This window comes from Equus przewalskii, chromosome 25, assembly GCF_037783145.1.
Source record: "Equus przewalskii isolate Varuska chromosome 25, EquPr2, whole genome shotgun sequence".
Taxonomy (NCBI): Eukaryota; Metazoa; Chordata; class Mammalia; order Perissodactyla; family Equidae; genus Equus; species Equus przewalskii.
In genome coordinates, this window is record NC_091855.1 from 17,798,898 (window position 1) to 17,822,074 (window position 23,177).

General features: G+C 48.4%; 1 protein-coding gene across 41 annotated transcripts in view; it reads left to right on the top strand.

Moving 5' to 3' along the window:
* RGS6 (regulator of G protein signaling 6) overlaps positions 1-23,177 on the top strand; it is a 529,145-nt gene that overhangs the window by 481,694 nt on the left and 24,274 nt on the right. For 25 of the 41 annotated variants that reach the window (XM_070593510.1, XM_070593542.1, XM_070593508.1 and 22 more), the window contains 3 exons: positions 4,956-5,142; positions 19,217-19,306; positions 23,096-23,149. In XM_070593510.1, the coding sequence (XP_070449611.1) occupies positions 4,956-5,142; positions 19,217-19,306; positions 23,096-23,149 (331 nt within the window). The remainder of the gene's footprint in view (positions 1-4,955; positions 5,143-19,216; positions 19,307-23,095; positions 23,150-23,177) is intronic. The other 16 variants (XR_011532871.1, XM_070593531.1, XM_070593541.1 and 13 more) reach the window with 2 other exon arrangements.

Sequence of the window (23,177 nt, forward strand, 5' to 3'; positions counted from 1 at the left end):
TTGGATCATTATTCTTTCTGGTGAGCCTGTGAGATGAGGGAGGGACATCACCTCCAGGCCTGGGGGGATGTGGCCAGGCCATTTTGCTACAGACAGCACAGCGTGTGACTCTACACTCTCCATGGCACCCTGAGTGGAGCCCAGGGCTCCTCTAGGACTGGGTGGGCCCCCCAAGACAGGAGTTTGCTTGGGGCCTTTGGAATGTGTGTGGCCTCTCATCCACAGGGTGGGGACCTCCCAGTTCTGAAGCTGGGAGTTCCAGTGGATTGTCTGGTCTGTCCTTCTCCCTTCTCTGTGCATCTTCCCAGAATGGTGACAGGAACCCCTTGCCACCTTGCCTCCTCCCCATCTCCCCTGCAGAAATCTTTATCCTCCCTGGCCTGACACCCCTGCCACACGGCAGGGCACGAGTTAAAAATCAAAACCCGCAGCAAAGAGCGTCCCCCGTACATTTTTTATGAGCTGTAACATCTCCTGAGAGAACGTGGTTGTTCTTCTAACCTGCAGATTGATTATCCTAGTTCCACACAGTGTCAGCTGAAGGGAGAAGCAATTAAAGAGAGCACAGGGGAGTTGCCAGGTTTGCCTGGAGAGCTCCCATCTCCGACAGCTGCCCCGAGTCCTAGGAAGACCTCGGAAGGTTTCCCAAGCCTGGCGGGATTCACCACTACGCGGACACATGATGAACCGGAACAGAGGCAGTTCACACCACGCCGTGACCATCCGCAGCATTTCAGCCACTGCCCAGTGAACAAAGCTCAGCTGTGGTGGTGCTGGTAGTAGTTGCTAATGTAGGCACCAGAGGGTTTCAGCCCAGCCGGAGACGAGGTCATGTTGAATAAAGTGTTCCCAAGTCTCTGTTGACCAGCAGAGGGCACAGGAACCCTTCCTTCTGTGTGCAATTTGCTTTCCTCTGGAAATGAATTAAAAACTGGATTTTTCTAACCCGTGAAAATCCTCGTTTATGAAAGGATACGTAAGCTAGGAACTGAGGGGCTGCCCAGAGCTCCCGGCAGGATGGAGGATGACCAACCTCTGTGTGGTTTCCCTTGTTCCAGCCAGCCTTGAGGAGAAAAGCCCACTCGTGTCCGCATCCTGGTCCTGAGAGAGAGAGGAGACCCCCGGGGCAGCCCCAGACTGCCCACGGTCCAGTCCACTGCTGCTAGGCCTGGTGGGGTCTGAGCCCAGGCCGCTTTCCGACCTGCATTCCTGAGCCCTTGACACGGATCACATGCTGGCGCACGGGCTGCCTCCCACACGCGGATGGCTCGGGAGAGGCAGAACAGGTGGCCTCCCTGATACCAGTGCATCTCTGTGGCCTGCCAGTCGTGACGACCCTGCTGCTGCAGCCGCAGGGGCTCAGTGCAGCACGGGCGGATTTGACGCCGCGGCTGGCAGCTTCCTCCCTGCTGGCGTCCTCGAGGAGCACTGCCTGCCAGCTTTTGATAAGAGCAGAAGCCGCGTGGACCTCCGTGGGCCTCCCGTCAGCTGTGTATGTGCTGAGGGGAGCTTTGGGGGCTCTTTCGGGGAGAGTGTGGCCAGGCAGCCGGGGCTCAGAGCTCCAGCTCCGGCCTGTGGGCTCACAGATGGCAAACACAGACCAAAGCCTGTTCTGAATTTCAAATTGACACAAAGGTTCCTCCAAGCCGGTGATGGTAAACACATATGGGATGTCAGGATGCTGTTGTGACAGCATTTTGCTGTCACCTGAGAGGGATAAGGCAGGTCATCTCCAAGGTAGTGGAGGCCAAGAATGTGTCCATGTGTGCAGGGAGAGAAAACTACTATCTAGAGAACGTCATCCTTCCTCCCACCCCCTCCTCCTCGTGCTCCTCCTCCCCCCACCCCAGCAGGCCAATTGTTTCTTCTTGTACTTTTTTTTTAATTCTTATTTTTATCTGACAAAGAGAACCTGTTAATTTTTTTATGTAAAAGTTTATTAAATTTGCTTCTGAAATGTCTGTTTCTATCAGCTCCAGACGTCCTCTATACCCAGCTGAGCGATGTGCATTAATGTAGCTTCCAACTCGTAATGTGGGTCCCAAACGGGACCCCAAGGTCTCACAGGGAGCCGGCGGAGCTCGGATGCTGCCGGGGCCTCCGGGGCCTTCCCAGAGGGGTTCAACGGCTCCTCCTCAGAGCAGCCTGGAACAAGGGACAGAAGCTGATTGAAGCAGACGCCCCCTGTGACATTGACTGAGGGAGCAGGAAATCACCCAGGTGTCATCCATTTGTCTGAGAACTTGCAGGGTCTGGCAGGCTTGGGAAGGACGCTGGTCCAGAGAAGTTGCGTCCGGCCCAGGGACTCAGCCCTGAGGCAACTCCCTGAGAGGGCCGTTCTCCCGTCTGCCCCAGCGTGCGGCCGCAGAGGCCTCACGGAGTTAGTCTTAGGTGAGTCACTTTTTAGCATTGGCTCCAGCCCTTTGAAAAACCAACACCAGCTTCCTTCTTTAGAGCTGGGCTTCCTAAATTTCACCATCTTGTCAAACACTGTCCTCCAGGCAAAAAAGGCCCTACAGGCTGTCAGCACCAGATGAGCATTTTCATGGAGACCTCGAGGGTGGGACAGAGAGAACCTTGGGAATGGGCCTGGGGGAGGGAGGAGACCCACTCCCCAGCTGAGTTTCAAGGGACCCCTGAACAACTGAGCAGGTTAACAGCTCCTTTTAAACCCCCACCCCCACCCCTAGGGACTCTGGTTAAAGAACCATTATGTTGTCCTCTCCTGCGTAGTCAGAGGACTCGAACACAAAAGAGGGCTGGTGACAAAGGGCAGGTGACGTCAGATGGCAGTGGCAAGAGCCCCAGGCAGCTTCTGCCCAGGCCACCTGAGGAGAAAGAGATGAAATCCGAGGGATCATACCGGCTGGGTATTGAACCTGCGACCGCGCACTGAGCCTGCCACAGCTCCCACCCACGGGACCTGAAAGCATTTCAGAGTTACGCCTGGATGGGAAGTTCTTCAGACCCGTGTCACATATCCCACCACCCGCTTTGTACCCATTTTACAGATGAGGAAGGAGATGCCCAGAAAGGTACAACAATTCAGAGACCAGGGCATAGCGGGATGAGGACAGACTGTGCTTCCTTATCGTCCTGTTCAGTGAAGTCATCTCCCTCCCTGCCTCTCGCTCCTCAGGACCAATTGGGGAACCATGAGGGTTTTCTTTAAGGAGATTATTAGAATCCCAAATGGCAAATCTGGGAAGAGTTGGAGCCCATTGCGCACATGCACGTGTGCGCACACACACACACGCGCACACGCTCCCTCACACCGGTCTTCTCTCCTTGTGGAAATGGAGCTGCATTACCTCACTTGGCCACTGAGTGGTGCCTTTGGGCCACTCATTTGGCTCCAAAGACATTTCTCTGAACAGCAACAGAAAAAACATGCTTAACCTTTAAAAAAAAAAAAAGTACATCTTACTTTGGGTGAAATTCGATGACAGACTGAATGCACTTGCCACTATGTCGTGGTTTACGTTCTCTCGTCTCTGCCCTTTTGTTGACTTGAGTACATGAGATTCTCGGGGCTGTAGGAACCACATAGCCAGCGGCCTGTCCTCCTGTCTCATTGGTGGAGAAACAGGCCTGTGTTGTTCACAGGGCACGAAGTGTGCCTTGCAGATCTGGGTCCTGCTGAAAGACCTCCCCAGGGCTGCTCGGGGAGCCTCACGACCTGGGGAGCTGTTGTCCCAGCTTTGTCTCTGATTGCTGCTGCTCTCAGCAGAAAAGACCTGGCACTTGGCTCTCTCAACAGCCCCTGCCATGCCGACGCTGAGGGAGTCATGAAAGGCAAGTGTGGAAGTGAGCAGGAGGTTTTTTTCTCCAGCACTGCCTGGAGAATCTTCTGGCAAAGAGGTTTCCCATGGATGTCCCTTCAGCTTTGTTCCAGACAGCCTATCCTCAATCCAGCAGACGTTTGTTGAGTGCCTACTATATGCCAAGCACCACGCCGGCTGGCTCAGTTTCTCCATCTATAACATGAATGGCTGGGTCCTTCCAGCTCAGATATTCATTAGGATTCCAAGATTCTATCAGCTTCTCTGATCTCTCCTTCATTTTGATGCCTCCAACTGATCCCAACCAGATACAACAAAGGGACTCACGGTGTCTGTGTTGTGGCAACTACATAGAGCAGTGGTTCTCATCCAGGGGTGATTTTACCTCCCAGCGACATTTGGTAATGACTGGAAAAGTATTTGGTTGTCACAAATTGGTGACAGGGTGCCACTGGCATCTGATGAGTAGAAGCCAAGGTTGCTGCTAAACGTCCTTCAATGTACAGGGCAGTCCCTACAGCAAAGAATCGTGCAGTCCCCTTGAGGGTATTATGCCGAGTGAAATAAGTCAGAGGGAGAAAGTCAAATACCGTATGATCGCACTCATAAGTAGAAGAAAAAAACAATGACAAACAAACACATAGCAACGGAGATTGGACTGGTGGTTACCATAGGGGAAGGGGGAAGGGGGGAGGGCAAAAGGGGTGATTAGGCTCACATGTGAGGGGATGGACTATAATTAGTTTTGGGGTGGTGAACATGATGTAATCTGCACAGAATTCAAAATATATTATGATGTACATCTGAAAGCTATATAATGCTATAATCCAATGTTACTGCAATAAAATAAAAGGAAAAAAAAAAAAAAGAATTGTCCAGCCCCAAATGCAATAGTACCGAGGTTGAAAAACCTTGACATAGAGGGAGAGAAATCTCTTTTTGGTAACCAGAAGGACAATGATCATCTAAAGCAACGTCTTTACAGTTCTCCACAATAGTGGAGCACCCTTGTATTTTCAGCTGTCTCTGCGGTCTTTGTGAACTGTGAAGTGGCAGCTGGGAAGGCTGCAGCAGAATGAGTTCCACGGGACATCAGTTCTGGGACCATGGCCGGCAGAGTCCAGATACGGACTGGGCCCTCTGGAACTGACTGTCTTTACTCTTCCACTCCAGGTTCTGGTTGGCTGTCCAAGATCTCAAGAAACAACCCCTACAGGATGTGGCCAAGAGGGTGGAAGAAATCTGGCAAGAGTTTCTGGCTCCGGGAGCCCCAAGTGCAATCAACCTGGATTCTCACAGCTATGAGATAACCAGTCAAAACGTCAAAGATGGAGGGAGATACACGTTCGAAGATGCCCAGGTTTGCTTATCTACTTGCAAGGTGTTCACTTGTCCACTCCACCACCTCACCCTTTAAGGCAGGTCCAAGGCATTGCATGCAGTTAGAATTTCAGATTTTATTATTTATAAGGCCATCAATGGAAACCATTCCAGGTGGAAGCACAATGAAATTCCAGGAGGGTTGTTTTCCTAGATTAGTTAACATTATTACGTAGAAATAGAAATTTATGGTTATATGTGTTATCTTTTCCAGGAAAATCTCAAAAGTGTTTTACAAAATCTGAAACCCTGGAATAAGTCAGGAGTAGAATCTGGAAACCATAACACAGCATGAGCGAAGTGGGTGTAGTGAGCTGGCAGGGCCCTGGGCCAAGCCCACACTCGTAACCACCACCCAACACTGCTTCCATAGTGATTTCCAGCTACGCAGTGACTGTGTGGAGCACCTCTGGATTCCAGGCCCTGTCCTATTTGATGAGATGCCACCAAGAGCAGACAGAAGCCCCTGCCTTCGAGGAGGTTACAGGCTAGTGGAGGAGAAAGACAAGGAAACAGGCACTTTCACCAACGGGAGAGGCGCCTCAAAGGGGTGAGCGCTAGGGTTTCAGGAGCCCACAGGAGGGACTCCTAACCCCGCAGGGCACAATCAGGGCACAGAGGCTGGTGAGCCTGGTGAAAGAAACAGAAGCCACGTTAGCCACCCTCAATAGCAGCTTTACCTTGAGGGCTGGGAGGGGCCATTTCTAAACATAAGCATCAGATCAGTTTCTTCCTTCCTGGCCCCTAACTTTCATTTCCTCCCACCATCCTACACCCAGGGACAGGGCTTAAGTAAGGTTTTGCTCTTGTCTCCTCAACCCTCTTCATTTCTCTCACCTGCGGGATCTCCGGCAGAGAATTTGGGTCATGTGCCCTCCCACAGACATTTTCATCTAATTTAGGAAACTCACTTGGAGGCACTGATGCAAATAATGGCATAAGAACATAACCAGTGGTCCGCATCGTCTGGATTTGCATTGTCATTTGCTCAGAACTTCAGGATGGAAACACTTACCAACCTTAACACAATAACTACTTTTTCTTTCCCCCTGGTCATGAACACCACTGAGTTCCTGTGCCCTGCATATTTGGTTCTAAAGAGTTCACTGTCTGGGCCGGCCCAATGGTGCAGTGGTTAAGTTCACGTGTTCCACTTTGGTGGCCCAGGGTTGGCCGGTTTGGATCCTGGGTGCAGACCTACACACTGCTTGTCAAGCCATGCTGTGGCAGGCGTCCTACATATAAAGTACAGGAAGATGGGCACTGATGTTAGCTCAGGGCCAGTCTGCCTCAGCAAAAAGAGGAGGATTGGCAGCAGCTCAGGGCTAATCTTCCACAAAAAAAAAAAGAGTCCAGTGTCTCTGCTTTATGAAATAGTAAGTCCCTCTTTGCAGCTTCAAAGTGAAATATTTAAGTCACGGGAAATCTTTTTTTTTTCTGATAGATTTTTCTGTGTGTGTGTATGTTCCCAAGCACACATTGATATACCATGGTAAGGAGAGTGATGGAGAAGCTCTCTGGATGATGGATAAGCTCCCTGGATGAATGACCTGGAGCACAAAGCTCAACTCTCCATTCATATATTCATGAAACACAAGAAAAGGGATACTGATCAGAACCGTGATGCTCCCACTCCATATTATCACTCCGAGCATGACATCAGGAAGGATTTATTTTAATGCTCTATTATGAAAACTTGTAAACATGGGTGAAAGTGGAAAGAGGAGAACAACAAACCTTTACAGACCCTCATCCAGCTACAGCAATCATCAATACAAGACTGATCTCATTTTATCTGGGTCCCCATCTCCTTTTGCAGTGGTGACTGGGTTATTTTACAGCAAATCCAAGATGTTACATGACTTAATCTGTAAATATTTAGGTATGTAACATTACCATAATACCGTTATCACACCTTAACAAATTAGCAATAATCTCTTAATATCCCCACACATTGCAGTAGATCGACCAGTCTTTTAGTGCCTTTTAATCTACAGGTTCTGTCTATATCCCTCTGCTCCCCTCCCTGCCACCTTGCAATTTGTTTGATGAAGAAATTGGATTCTTCATCCTGTAGAGACCCCTTCAGTCTGGATTTTTCTGATTGCGGCCCTGTGGTGCTATTTACCCTGTTCTTCTACCTTCTGAATTCCTATATGTTGGTAGTTTGATTTAGATATTTAATCAGATTTCCGTTTGATTTTTCAGGGCAAAACTACTTCATAGACTGTGTTGTGCTTTCTTGTCAGAGGGCACATAGTGTCTAGCTCTCTTTTTGTGCTTTTAGCATCCACTGCTGTTTACTGCTTTTATCCATTAGTTAATTAGGGTGTATAAAATAGTGATGTTCTGGTCCTATCATTCTTTCTTCATTATTAGCTGAAATACAAATAATCAAATACATCTATCTGATTATCTGGTAATACAGTTCTCATAGGACAGACTGGATAAATGTTTGATTCTTTCCCTCTATTTGCCAGTTTTCAAAATAATGAGTAGTTTACTGTCATCTTCTAATGGTGACCAATTAGTATTTTTTGTTGTGTTTTTAGTATCTGTGTAAACTCATGGTTTTAAACACATTTGAGGTGTTTTAATCCATTTTGTTTATTATTCCTATCGATGCTGGATTGTGCCATCTCTGGCCAGTTGGCTCCTTCTGACAAGACCCTAGTAATCTTTGATATCACTCACATAGCAAAGAAGCTAAGATGTTCCAGGCCCTTCCCCAGATCTGGAATCAGCCATTTCTCCAAGGATTCCTGGTTCTTCTTAGTGGGAAATGGTTTTTAGACACCATAATCTGGGCACTTAAGGGTGCTCATTGTTCCTGGGTTGGTCATCATTTCTCAGCCTTCCTGGTGGACAGAGCTGGCAAACGGTTGGTTATTGTTTGTGATCAAGATACACCATGAGTTCATACTGATATTTTCTGTTCAAATTGAAAACTACAGGGGGTTTTATTTAACCTCTTCTTTCTTTCTTCTGTGCGTCCTTTCTCTAAGCTAAGAATCCTGGTTCTCAAGGATGCTGTGGATGATAACATTAGCTTTATCCTGCATTACCACAGATCAGTCTCAAAATCACAATGCCAACACCAGCAGCAACAGCATGATTGTCACCTGGTTCTTTAGTTTTTGCATAGTATTCCATTGTGTGGATGCACCATAGTTTAGTTAACAGTCCTCTCTTCTTGACATTTATGTCATTTCTAATTCAAGAAAGATTTGCTGGGAAGTCTTGGGAAGTCAGCAGGTTGTGCCTTGACAAGTTTCTGAATACACAGCCTGCATTAGTACAGTGCTCTGTCATTTTCAGGCACTTCCAAATATATTGCGTCTCGTTCTTGAGGTAGAACTAGACATGAGGATTCCCTAAGCATCTCTAAGTTCCTCATTATCTGTTAGGATTGGTCTCATATGAATTCAAATGAAACGCTCTTCTAAACCAATTTCTGTTTTCAGCCTGTTCCCTTTTGTTTCTTTAAATGTGTTTTCATCAAAAATACACAAAGTGCTTCTAACTATCAGTGTGACCTTGGGCAAGTTACTTAAACTCCCTGAGTCTTCCTTTCCTTCTGTAGAACAAAGCTGTATTTGCAGAGGGGTGGAATGAACCATGTCAGCAACTAACAGTGACTGGCCACCCAGAGAGAACCGCTATTTTGGTGTATTTTCTTCCTAAATTTAAATATATAGGTGATTATGCAAGTAGGGTAATTCTGTAGCCTGCCTTTGATACCAAACTAGGAGTAGGTTTAAAAAACAAAACATTTTCTGTAAAGGGGCAGATAGTATAAATTTTTGGCTTTGTAGGTCATATAATTTATGTCACTACTACTCAATTCTACTATTCAAAACCAGCTACATTGTAACCACACAACATAAATGAGTGGGTGTGGCTGTATCAAAAAACTTTATGGACCCTGAAAGTTCAATTTCATATAATTTTTCATGAAATACTATTTTTCTTTTGATTTTTTTTTATTTAAAAATGCAAAAACCATTCTTAGCTCATGGAATATAAAGAAATAGCCGGCGGACCAGATTTGAGCCACCGGCTATAGTCTGAGACCTCTGTGCCAAACAATATATCATAAAATCATTGAAATGCTTCAAGAAATCCAGAAAGATAGAAGATAGAGGGTTGGGAGTGGTTAATCTTCAGTTTATATGGGAGAATAGGTCAGAGGAGACTTCATCTTGATGAGGTCACAGCAATGCGCCAACCTCTGCGCATGTTTCTGCGCTGGGGTTGAGTGATACAGAGCAGACTGAGAAGGAGTAGGCCAGTACCATGATCCTCATACTTCCTTACCCTTCCTGGCTGGCACTGCTGCCTGCACCAGCTTCACAGATGTGATTCAGAAGTTTCCAGGAAGGAAAGGAGGTTCAAATCCTTAGCAGCCCATGACCAGCCAGGACCTGCACTCAGACCTCCTGACTTGCTGGCCAAGAGTCTGCTGCTTAGATCACACTGTCCCTGGACTGTGAGTGCCCAGGGCTTGGTTGTCATGCTGTGGCCTGGAGGAACTCTGGTCCCCAGAGTAGGGCTCAGAGCTGGGAGCAGGCTCTGAACCTGTTTCTGCCATATGGTTTGTCTAGGATTGTACCTTCAAGTCCTTTAAGCCTGCTCTCCTCAGTTTGCCCATCTGTGAAGTGGGAATGGTGACACCTATGCCCTTTGACTCCTGCTCCCCATTGGGATCAGGAGTTCTGGTGGCTTCCTCAGCCAATCACAATGGCTCCCAGAAGCCCCACACAGTGGTCAGAATGCCGAGAGAAGGGTCACGTGCACCCTGTACTAGGGGTCTGTAGGCAGAGTGAAGGCTCAGCCAGACTTATGGACTCATTTGAAATGGGGCCTGGGGTGGGGTGTAGGCTCCCTCTGAGGATTTTGCCTTTTCTTTGACCACATGCATTGTTATAGATAAGTTAATTGCCTATATTTGCTTCCTGTGGAAACATTTCACAAGACACCCTGTTAGCTTGGGCCCAGCATTTGCACTTGCGTTTTGCTGATCCATTGGGCTTTTTTGAAAATTTGGGCCAAGACCAAATCTTCCATAAAGGTCTGTGGGCTGTGACCGTAGCCCTCAGCTGTTTGCTGTGTTGTTCCAATTTCATAGATTTAGCCTTGTGAGTGGAGAAAAAAGAAAAATGGGCCATGATTTTGTTTTTAAAAGAACTCAATTCTTTACGCTAGGGATTGAATTCTCTGTTCTCAACTGCGGGGCTTGAGAGGACCTGCATTACCACCCACTTGCTATGTCATTTTGGGTAAGGACCTTGACCTTTTCTGCCTTTGTTTCCTTATCCATAAAATAGGGATGATGTCTTCTTGCAGTCTCCTAAGGATTTTTGAGAAATCAGATGAGCTGATAGTCCTGAAAATTCTTTGAATAAGTAAAAAGTGCTATATACTTGTACATGTGAACTCAGGAAAAAAAAATTTTTTTCCTCCCCAAAGCCCCAGTACATAGTTGTATATCCTAGTTGTAAGTCATTCTAGTTCTTCTTTGTGGCACGCCACCACAGCATGGCCTAATGAGTGGTGCTAGGTCTGTGCCCAGAATCTGAACTGGCTAACCTTGGACTGCCAAAGTGGGGTGCACAAACTTAGCTACTCGGCCATGGGGCTGGCCCCAAAACTCACAAAAATTACTGTCTTTAGTATTCCATGAGTTCTTATAATTCCAAGCTAGATCAAAAAAGAACTCTTCCAAGAAGATGTCCACTCTCAGAAGTTCTTGGAGGGAAATGTAGAAAAAGTATGTAGGAGCCAAATTTGAGGGGCCTTGAGTGTCATCCTAAGGAATTCGAACTTTCTCACCCTGAAAACAGTAGGAAAGTATTGAAGGCTTTGAGCAGGAAGAGGGTGAATCAGATGGTGATGGTCAGTGAGCTGGAGCCAATAGAGACCTGAATCTTGGGGCATGTCGTCTAGAGCTTTGCTGGCAGTTTTTGGAGGACAGAATGAGCTCACAGGAAGTATTGAGGACCTTAGTCTTCCTTGCCTCTTTCCAGAGCCTCCCCAGGCTGCAGGAGTGCGATGGGAGTCAGCTGGCTGGTGCAGTGGCTGTCTGGCTTCAATTTTAAAAGTCTTAGATTTCCAAGGATGTTCCCAGGACTGTATCACTGGGTCCATTCGATCATTTGTCTGTCTCCCCATCCATGCATTTCATGAACATCCACTCTCCCATTCAAGTTGGGAGACCTTGACTTGTGGGCTATGAAGTTCTATGCTGAGGGAAACTGCAAAGGAACAGGAGGAGGCCTGGATGGTTTTTGGCCATCAGGCAGAGCTTGTCTAAGAGAACATCATTTTTTACAAACAAACAAACCAAGGCTAAGAGCACACTTCATTGAGATTGGATTGGAAATCTGTCCATCAAATGGATTGACAGCTGAATGGGGCAGACCAACCCAGCCTGTTGGCTTTGATCCCTGCAGGTTCCCATATAGGCTTCCTAGCTGTCCAAATGCCACTGCTCTCCTGACCTGCAGTAGCTGCTGAGACGTCCCACCCTGCCCTGTACCTGCAGGGTCTGCACTGTTCTTTGATGGGAGCAAGCATTTGGTCTTCTTTACTTTTTATAAGTCCCCATGACACTAAAGGAATGCTCTGCACAAGGTTGGAAAAAAGTTTTCTTGACAACTCAGTCCAGAATTATAACACTCCCAGCTGTACCTATCATTAAAAAAAAAAAAAATGGGGGGCAGTTTGTCCCTTGGCTTTCCACTTTGGAAAATCTTGCCAAACAACCCTGGGGAGCACATATAGTAAGTGATCAATACATATTGGTTAAATTAAACTTCTACAATATGCCAATTCAGCAAAACTTGAAATACCCACCAAGGGCCAGATGGTCCAGGCTCTGCAAATATACAAATCCACAGGATGGTCCCTTCCTTAAGCAGGCCTCCGTCTAAGTTACCAAAACCCTACTTGGCCATCGTCCATGCATAGAATGATCAAAGAACAACCTCAAGGCCGAAATGAGGTCAAGGTGATATAAGAGCTGAGAAACACACCATCAAGTCTACACCCACCTTGAGCAGACAAGAAGCCCCAAGTGAAAAGTTTCTATTATTACCTACACTTAATTTTGAAAAACAACTTGATTAAGGAATGCAAGCCTTCTGTCATTTGCTTTGTTTAAAAGCCAGAGCCCAGTGGAGTACACGTTTGTTTGCTCCAGAATACTCAGAACTAAAAGTCTTCCTAGCCTGGTGAAGGCTGTTAATCTTTGCTCCAGTGGTGGAGGTGGTAGCATTGTATGCTAGTGTCACAAGACTGCACCACGTTTCCTGATGTTAATCCTCGATCAGAGGGTGTTTCCTGGTAGACTCCCCATGCCAGACACACTTTAATAAAGAGGGCCGAAGCACTGCTTGCTCCGGGAGTTACTTATTTTATTCTGTGGGTGGTTTTATTTTAGGGAGATGAACAGCCGAGGGAGGGATGCATTTCGAAAGGAACAAATCAGTTGTTTGTGATCTGGTTCTGTTTATTACCACACAGACTAGTGGTTCCTGGAGAGAAGGCGTCAGAGAACTAAATTCCAAAATTTCTTTGTTGATGCTTCAGAGCATAGATTTTGTGCATCAAACCCCGTGACCTTGAAGAGGAAAAGGAAAACATTTTTCTAAATTAATACCCATGGTATTTGGGTAGATAAAAGGCAGTATGTAAAGCTGTCTTTGAAGCTACTCTTATCTAAGAATAGGGATTGAACCACATCAAAATACTGTGCCCTTTGGCCAGTTAAATTGAACATGTTTATACAGATGCTTTACAGGGCACAGGCAAAGGATAATTTGCTCTTATGTTCTCTTATGACTTGAATGCTGCATTACATAGAAACAAGGAGCCCCATGTCCTGCTTAGGAGGACAAAGAAATCCAAATGGGGGCTTCTCATTTAAGATCCACATGATCCTAAGATGGTCATCCAAAGCTGCATCCATGAGGACAACAAGCTCCCTCTTTCACTCAAGTGGGTGTCCATATTGCTGTGGTGTCTTTTCTATGGTCTCTTCTATGTTTAGTAAGCAGATACTGAGTTAGGATCCCCGTAAGGTCCTTACCACTGTACAGTCCCATTCTCTGTCCTCCTGTAGGACCCACATTGAAAAAAATGTTAATTTTCCCTAGGCTTCAGCTAACCCTGCCTAAGGTCTGAAGACCTTTGGTTTAACATATTCAAAAGTCTTGAAGGGTGAGACTCAAAGATCTTGTGCATTGCTTTCTTTGATACAGACTTGCTGCTTATGACTTCCCACAGGCCCCAGTCAGCCCGCAGACCTCTGCCAGGGTGGGACAGGTGTGGAAGGCAAGTTGTATGTGGCCTGTGAGGTGAGAAACCAGAACCTGTGTCACCCTGGGTGACCTGGCTGTTACCATCACTGATGACGCTGGTAGTGAATAGTTCCTGAAGGGGAATGGCGATGAGTGGCCGCATCTGCTACTGGGATGACTCAGATTAGGACTCAAGAGGAAACCCCTAACGTTTCTGCTGAGCACACGTTGAGGACTTTATTTGTCTCAGCCGCACAACACTGACTCCCCTCGAAGCCCCAACTCAAGGACAGTGAAATGCAGCATGTTGCAGGGGAAGAGCATGAGCTTTGGGGTCACACAGTTCTGGGTTCAAATCCTGGCCCTGTCTGTGGGCAAGTCACTTAACCTTTCAGAGTTTCGGTATCCTCATCTAAAAAGGGGGTTGGTTAGGCCTGAGCACCAATTTAAAGCAAACAACAGCAACTACAATAGTATAGTTGGACTCTGTTCCACCTTTCCTCCTCCCCCAGGAAGCTTCCAGTCTTTGGTCTCATCCCTGTGTCACTCCTGGCAAGGACAGTCACAACATGATGGCTGGTTATTATTATTACTTTCCATGGATGTAGTCTTCATAGTGCTTTCCCTTTTATTTCATCGTTGGACTGTGTGATCAACGGGGCTGGGAAGGGGCAGAATCAGGACGTGAATCCAAGCCTTGGCTCCCAGCCCAGTCCCTTCCCACCACCCCCACAGCAACATTGCATCTGCCCACAGCCTCATCTTCCTCCAAGGAACTATGCAGGACCCAACAGTTCCCAAAGTCTGAATGTTGTTCCAGGAAGCTTGGGTCTGGAGGGCAGAGATGAGGCACATACATCTGCAAAGAGAAAAATAGGACACTTGAAAATCACAAGAAGGGCTCTTGGCAGCTGTGCAGTGCTCCAGCCAAGTGTTTCCCACTCCAGCAGGATGTTCCAAAGCTGGGAAATGAGATCTTAGCTGTTGTAGGAACCCACAGCAAAGAGGAGGACATAAGCATGTTCTTAAGTAGTTCAGCTGCTCCAGCGTGCTGGGGCCCAAGGCCCCAGGCATTTGTCGATTACCTTCCCCAAGGCTTGTGAGGGTAACTGTGTTTTGTCTAAAATAAAGGAGTTTTCCAAATGGGGACTGTCACAGCAAAACATTGATTTGTAGCAGGTGTGGTTTTGAGACAGCTTGCACTGCTCCCTCCCTTCAGCTCCCACATGGGTCTCGGACCCTACTCATTCCAGTTGTTTTTGCTTCTGCCTTGGCATCCCAGGCAAGCAGAGATCCCCATCCCAGGGCCAGGACCGAAAAGGGAATGTGGGTGAAGTGGCTTCTCAGGGTGACATCCCTGTGCTATAACTGTCACCATTACAGGGATGTGATTCCCCTCCCCCGCTGAGAACTGCAGTTAAGACGTTCAGTATGATGCAGGGCCCTGGAGCATCAGTTTCTCAACCTACGGGGACCCTTCCTCACCTTCCTGGAGCAGGTGCCTCCCCACCTGTCGGGAAGGCAGATGTGGACCCCCACAGTTCTGCCTGTTCATAGTCAACTTGATCATCTCTTTTTTAGAGAAAGAGAGAAAAAGGGAGAGAGAAAGGAAAAAGGGGGGGAGAAAGAAGAAGGAGGAGGCAGAGGGAGGAGAATAAGGAAGAAAAGAAGGAAGGAAGGAAAGAGAAAAATAAAGGACACAGAGGAAGGAAGGAAGGAGGGGGAGGGAGGAATGGAGGAAAGGCTGAAGATAAGACAAGAAAAAGCTAAGTAGAGAAAAGAAGAGCAACCTTCTTTTGCTCTAGCTCCTCAGGAATTCTCTCAGTGGGAGCTCACTGGTTTTGCCAGTGGCTCTCTTGTTCCTTGCAGATCCTGAATATACATTTCCCTTAAGACTGGTTGTCTGCAGAGCAGGGGAAGCAAACCAGAACCCCTCATAAATCAGGAGAGGTCACTGCCAAGAGCTCTGTACACTTGCTGTCCCTGGCAGTGATAAACTCATTGCATTTGGGAACTGGCCAAAGACCCTGAGCCCTATCTTAATTCTCATTCCCAGAAAAACCTCCGCGCTCCATTCTCCCACCCCCTGTTTACTGTCTTTGTGTTTCTTAGACAAAGCTGGCGAGGAGGAAGGAACAGAGTTCCATAACTGGGTACATCAAAGGCTCCATTTCTTTGCTTGGGGGAGGAGAGGAGGGCAGAGGAGAGCCATGGAGCTGAAGGCTGTGGGAAGAGGAGGCCGAGGCTAGAGGAGCCTCAAGTCCCGGGCCCTGCAGGGGCACAGGAGATCTGCAGATGTTCTCGGGTTCTGTTTTTCTCAGACCTGTGCCTTCTTGCTTCTGCTATCGTTGCTCTGGTGGCTGTTCCCTCCCAGGGTAATTTGAGTGTCCTAATGATGGTCAAGGGCTGGCAAAGAGGTTGACAGAGTGAGACCTCCTCATGCAACCCCCCTCCACAGGTCCTGTTCCCTCTCCCTGCTTTCTCCCCACACTGTCTCCACCTTGGTTCTGGCTCTGGAGTTGCCCATGTGACATGGGGACGATGAAAGCAGTGCCCAAACTGCTCCTTCGACCCACATCGACCCCCTGGAGAGTGACCAGCACTGTCTGCTGCTTCTTCCTCTGTGCCCCTGGATTGTCCTTCTTACTCTGGTTGACCAGACTACACAGCGGCAAGACCAGACTCTCCCACCCTCAGTTCCCACGGAATCGGGAGATACGTTGCTTGCTGTCTGCTCAGAGCTTCCTCCTTTGATGAGGATCTTTCTGGTTGATAGACAACCATTCCCCACCTCTGGCAGGGGAGGTCATCCCATTCACACCAATTCATAGCACCTGTACTTGCACCTCTTCTATGTAGCCCTTAGCTCAAATATGCCCTCATATTTACAAAAGCAGAGTGCACCCCTGCTAAAGGGAATGGGCCCACTGAAAGGAGCCAAGCAAAATCAAATAGTGGCTTGGATCTGAGACCACTTTGATAGTAGTAGTCTATTATTTTTGTGCATCAATCTTGCCTGATAGAATCTGAGCCTTATGACAGCAGAGACCTCTTCTGTCGTCCAGGCTGTAATCTCAATGCCTGACACAGTGCCTGGCACCCAGTAGATGCTCAGGAAATATTTGTGAATATTTTTGTGATTAAATGTTTGGGCACCTGCTTTATCCTGCTCTTTTTCAATTGACAAGTTCTTTTCTTTTAGTGGACCAGGCTTTTCCTGCCCACGATGAGGCTGGAGGAATTAGCTGGATCGGGGGTGACATTTGTTGCCAAGGCAAGAAGTGCTGGGCTAGGAGAGTTTTCCTTACTGCTCTGGGGGCATCAAGGGGGTATTTTGTGAGCTATACCTGGGGTTTAGATTCCTCTATGAAGAACAAGAATCAGGGACCTGTAGCCTTGGAGAGGGTACAGGCATGAGTGACAGGCCTCTCCAGATGATTCAAGAGCCACCTGGCTCTGTTGGTGATGCTTGAGACAAGAAGAGGAGACAGGGAGTCATTTTTACTCTGGGTTAACATTTGTACCTAAGATTTAAATGTTAAAACAATTTAAAGAGACAACAAATGAAAACAAAGACCAATGATGCCCTCAGTCTGGGCTCTGAGGCCATTAGGGATGGGCCAGGATGCTCACATATGGAATTCCTTTGAGCTGAGAGCAATCCCCACTCTCCTGCCATACAGAGAGCAGGAACCGATCCCATCATACACCAAAACAAGTATCAAGCCTCCAAATTTGGGAACACTGAATTAAACAAGCATTTCGGTGAACCCAGAAACAATGTAAATTCCACCAACAATTGACCCTGTGCTGAACACTATGCATATATAAGAGGTAAAAACCTATTGTTCCCTCAAGGAACTTAAACCACAGTGGGCCTGGGTTTTGTCAGAAATTTGCAGGAAAACACTTGGGGAGGCAAGTTCTCACTAAGTGTATTAAATCAGAGCACATCTGGATTATCAAAGTAGGTTCAGATCCAAGCCACTATTTAATTTCGCTTGGCTCCTTGCAGTGGGCCCATTCCCATTAGTGGCATTGCATCCTGCTTTTGTAAATATAGGACCATCTGAGGACGAATGACTTTGGTGCCCAAACAGCTTCTTGTGGTCCAACTGTGGATGGGATGGAGAGGGATACACCTGCGGCCAAGGTGTTTCTTGCTGTCTGCTTCCACTTTCTTTGGAGGTGGGAAGGGAAAGGGTCTCAGCAAGCTCTTGTCATTGCCCCAGATTCCTCTGGGATGCAACAGCAGTCTGGCCAGGTATCTCTAAAATGTGTCCCCAGTTGAGGAGAGGTCTCTGCCTCCCCCTCCCATTCCTTCCCCTGGGAAGAGTACCCGAGGAAGAGGTCTTTAATGACCAGCACAGCCTCTCAGCTGAGCTCTGTCTCCTCACTGACTGGCTCTCCATTCCCCCAAGGGCTGGTGCCCTTGTCCAGCTTCATGGGATGAACAATGAGTACACATCAGGGAGGATGCTTCCTCCACCAGGCCAGCCTCTGCCTATCAATCGCACCCTCCGTAGTGAAAGCCCACCTTGCCTCCTAATGGGTCCTGTCTTGGGACAGCCAGGCTTTCCTGTACAGCTGAGTTACATTCCATTTCAACTGATAAATAACCCTTTTTCAATCAACAAGCTCCCTCTTTTAATGAGCCAGGTTTTCCCTGCCCTTAGTGAAGACAGACCCGTTAGGAAGAGCCCACAAGGCTATAGGAATTACCTGGAAGTCAAGGGTGAAATTCATTGCTAAGGCCAGAATGTAAATGCCTGTATGAGCCCAGGAGAAGAGAGGGCAGCATGCCACAGCCTCTGCCTCTCCTGGATGTAAGCATCAGGCCTGGCATAGTTGCCCACATGCCCCATGATCTGATGGCCAAGGGCACCCTTCCAGGATAAGACGGCGGCCCTGACATGCACAACTGACCCAGTTGCATCATTGCCCATTGCCCATTGCCTTTAATTGAACTTTTTATTTCAAGATACTTCCAGACTCACATGCAATCATGAGGAATAGTACCGAAATGTACCATTGACCCAATTTCCCCTAATGGTAACATCTGCAAAACTAGAGTACAATGTCACAGCCATGATATTGGCATAGCTACACCCAGTGAGTTGATCCGACTTGCCCATTTCACTTGTACTCATGTGTGTGGTGTGTGTAGTTCTATACAACTCTATCACACATGCAGGATTGTGTCAAGATACACGGAGCCATTTCATCACCACAAGAATCCTTCCTATTGTCTTTTATAACTACACCTCCCTCCCTTCCCCTCCCCCATCCCCAGCCCCTGGCCACCACTAATCTGTTGTCTGTTTCTATGATTTGTCATTTCAAGAATATTATATCAATGGAATTGTGCAGTGTGTAACCTTCTGGGGATTGGCTTTTCTCTCATCATGAGTCCCTTGAGATTCACGCAAGTGGTGGGGTGCAGCCACAGTTTGTTCCTTCTCATCGCTGTGCCTGTGGTTTTAATGATTAAGTAATACTACACCCAACATGGCACTGAAGCCCAATTACAAAGCCTCTAGGACGTGATCCTCAAGGATCTTTTACTCTAGGAGAGAAAATATGTTTCGTTTGGTGTTTCTGCATGGAGAAAACAAAACAAACATGTTGCAAGGTTTTCTAAGCAGACCTCGATTCATTTGTTGTTTTCCTAAAACAGTGGCCAGTTGGGTTGTAATCCCCTTTGGCATTGGTTGACAGTTCTTTTTTGTGTCTTCCTGCCTCCTTCCTCCCCAGGAGCACATCTACAAGCTGATGAAGAGTGACAGCTATGCCCGCTTCCTCCGCTCAAATGCTTACCAGGACTTGCTGCTGGCCAAGAAGAAGGTATCTTTGGGAAGGGCAGGCTCGCCTTTCTTAGCACTGTGGACCCTTGCCTGCTGCTTGCTGCTGGTGTGAGATGAGAATATCATCCTTTGGGTTTTATTTGTTTTCTCTTTTCTTCTTTCCCTTCTCTATCTGCTCCCACTCCAATGGAAGACAACTAGGATTGTCACCACCCCAGCCCACCCCCAAAGTCCAGGGTGTGGCATCCTGTCTCCATGTCCCCATTATCTCCATCTGTGTGTTCTGCCCACAGTGGGAGTATAACCAAATACTAAGGCCACAGTGGCTCAGCACAGGAGTACAGGGCTGGCAGTGACACCAGTGGGTCCCTTAGGAAACCAGAGAGAGCCCTTCACTGCAAAGTCCAGCTCGCTCCCCACAGATCTCCTCTCCTTGACCAGCTCAGAGACGGTCTGAGGCAAGGACTTGGGCAGCCCCCTCATTGGACAGAAAACCTCATAGGTTTCAAGTGCGCCATGTGGTACCTGAAGTCCTTCCTGGGATTGTTCTCTCCTTGACACCCCCTTCGTCTCCCTTGCCTGCCCCACAGTCTTTCCCTTCTCGTTTAACCAAGAAGTAACTGCATCCTAGCTCCTTCTTCCTCTCTGCTTAGAATTGAGTCATCGTTTCCTGTAGCCCTTGGCGTCTGGATTTGGGGACCCAGGGATCCTCAGCATGTGGGTGGTGAAGGGCAACTAAAGCAGGGATGAACTCAGCTGGATTTCTGGGAGGAGGGACGGAAGAGCCGGGAGGTGGATGGGGTCTGGAAAAGGGGAGGCAGGAGAGATGGTTCATGATTCCAGTGTGCCTGCAAACCCTCTGCACTTTCCAGCTCTGATCTGAGACCCACATGTGGCTAGGTGTGGCTCTCTTTCACCAAATTCCATGACACGCCATTTAGGAACATGTGCATCCCTTTCTTCTCCCCTCTCGGCTTCCCAACCCCAGTCCCCAAGCATGTGGTTGTCCATCGACACGCTCTCTGTCGGGCTGCCTCTTCCAGCCACATGGCCTTTCTCTCTGTGTACTGTCAACCTCATGTGCCAGGATCCTGTCTGTGTATCTGGTTGGTACCACATAACTCCAGAGTCTAGAGGAGCATTTATATCCTGCTCTCCTGCCCTTAAGTAGGACAAGAGAACATTCCCGATAGTCTGAGAAAGAGAAAAGGACTTCTGGAATGCCCAGATTGTCAGGAACCAGCTTTCTGGGTTGCCTCTACCACTTCCATCAAGTGTCGCTACTATGCTGGAACGTGTGAAGCCTGGCCTTTGCCAGCTCCCTGGCTGGAGGATGGAGGTGGAGGGGCTCTGATGGAGGGGGCTGACACCCCCGCAAATGGCTCTCATGCCCAGTTTTTCAAGAATGGTTACAGAGACTTTTGGTATCTCCAGCCCAGATCTCAGAAGAGAGGCTCAAAGTAAGTGTTCCTTACTTCTTGTGGCTCAAGACCCTGCACTGGTCACAATTTGGGGAAATTCTGAGGTTCTAGCAGTCTAACCAATCGGGACCTGTCTATGCACCCAGAAGAAGTCAGAGGCTGTTCAGACTCCTTGTAGGTCTGAGCACAAAGGGAAGATGCCCCCCAGTGTAGGGAGTGGGGCTGAGGCACCTGTGCCTGCAGGTCCTCCCATGAGAGGAAGACTTCTCAGAGGAGGTCACTTGAGTGAGGAAGGAACCAACAACCTTCCCGTGAAATGTTTCAAATGAAGTTCATTAGAATTATCCTCCCAGTCCCTAGATTAAGGGACGTTCTTGGGGCAGAAAGCTTTTGCAGCTGCCAACACCCTTCCGATATTCAGGGGTTAATTGTTTCCAAAAACAGTGACAAACCTACTTTTCTTCCATTTCTCCCTGAGATTCTCCAGGTATGGTGGATCGGATGTGTAACTCGGCACTTTCAGGTAGGCCTAGCGTATCTTCTGATGTCAGGGATGGGCTTACCATGTGACATAAATGTCCAGGTCATAAAAGGTATGAGTTACAACCTTCAGTGAAGAAAGCGGATATGAATTGGCCTGGCTTTTCTGCTGAGAAAGTCCCCTGATGGAGTCTGGAGGTACAGCCTTCTGCTCCTTCATCTCCAATTCATCCTTTATCCTAAGATTTTTAAAGATAAGGTTAGTCGCTCTGATGAACCAGGCTCTCAAGGGATAGGAGAGCTGGGTTTTGAGGGCTCCTCCCGGACAATTAAGTACCAGTGATGATGATTTTCCAGGGCAGCTCGGAAGGCCTGTGCGAGGCGGAGGAGCCCAAATGAGTCAGGCTGATGGCTGTCCTCTGTGAGCAGGAACACGGTAGCCAGAGGACAAGAATGAAAGGCACAGAACGCTAGCTGCAGGGCCTAGGAATGGCCTGACTTGAGCCAAATGTATGCCCCCCGGGCTGCTGTCCGGATTGAAGCTAAGTGCTGCCGTCCCCAGAGTGGAGACTTGGTATGGTGCCCACCCAAGCGTGGATCCTTCCGTTCTTGTGCAAGGAAAAAGACCAGCCGGGCTCTGTGGTGATGTGTCGTTTTTGTCGTGTTTTTCTTTCTGCACCATCCTGTCTCCCAGCAGCCAGCAGAGGGGATGGGGGCATGCCTGCCAAGGAAGCCCTCTGACCTGGTCCACACAGACAGATGGCTGGCTTTCTCCTGCCCTCTGCTTCCAGCACATCCTGCAGCCCCACAGACACCTGGCTGCTTCTTCAGCTCCCTAATTTCCATTATTTATTTGCTGTGTGTGTGTGCGACCACGTGAGTGTGTGTACTCTCTGAATTTCCCAGGTTCAGGACCCTGGCACAGGGCTCCAGGATAAACTGGCAGGTGTTTGGGATGTAATTCTCTTCTGAAACCCCTGCAGGCGCAGGCAGGAAACTTGGGGAGAGGATCAGGTGCATGCCACACCCTCTTGTCCTCCAGCAGAGGGAGCAGCGAGGCATGGGAGGCATGCAAGTGCTCTGCCTCCCCTTGCCCCTGTCGAGGGCGCCTCAGATAAGAGTGCCCAGGGAGCTTCCCGAGCCTGCTGTACCTGCCCTGAGTCAACCTTGGAATGCCTGCCTGGACACTAAGAGCATTTTCCGTCCAGAAATTCCTTCTGAGATTCAAGACCTTGTGTCGTTGCACAGGACATGGGAGACCATCCTTGTTCTAAGGACACAGAATGAGAGTCATTAGGGGGGCATTAGGAAGTCAATGAAGTTAGCAAACTTTCTGGCTGAGTCTGGGTGGGAAAATCCCAGAGAAAGTCCTAACACAGACTCATGGAGGAGCTGATGACTTCACCTCGCACACAGCCATGTCCTGAGGTCTCATCTGCATCCCCTACACACACACAACACACACACACACCAGGCCCTCAGAGCAAGTCTGTTCTGTATCACCACTTGGGGCCCCCAGAAGGCTGCCTGTGGCCTCAGGGAGACAACCAAGGGGGGGCTCCTGCACATGGGCACGGCCAGCAGAAAGCAGTGAGCAGGAGCTCGAACCCCCTGACCATGGGCCCTGCACAAGGAGGCGGTGGCTCCCTCTCGGAGCCCTGAGGCCCTATTCATGCCCCAGGAGAAGAGAAGCGCAGCCCTCTCTCCCCCTGCCCCCAGGCAGCAGCACCATTTCCTGGGGGCTTCTGTTTCCTGTCTCCCACTGACTCTCGCATGCAGCGCTGGCTGCTCCTCTTTCCCCATTTCCGCCCCGTTTGGCTTTGTTTTTGTTCATTAGCTGCGGCTGCTGCTGTTTGGAAACCACGTGTAAGCTGAAGATTTTTTTTTTCTGTATTTTTCTCCCCACCTTTTTTTTTTTTTTCCTAAAGCCAGAAAGTGAGCAAGGTCGTAGAACTTCCTTAGAAAAGTTCACTCGCAGCGTGGTAAGTTCAGCTGGTTTTCTTCCCTCAG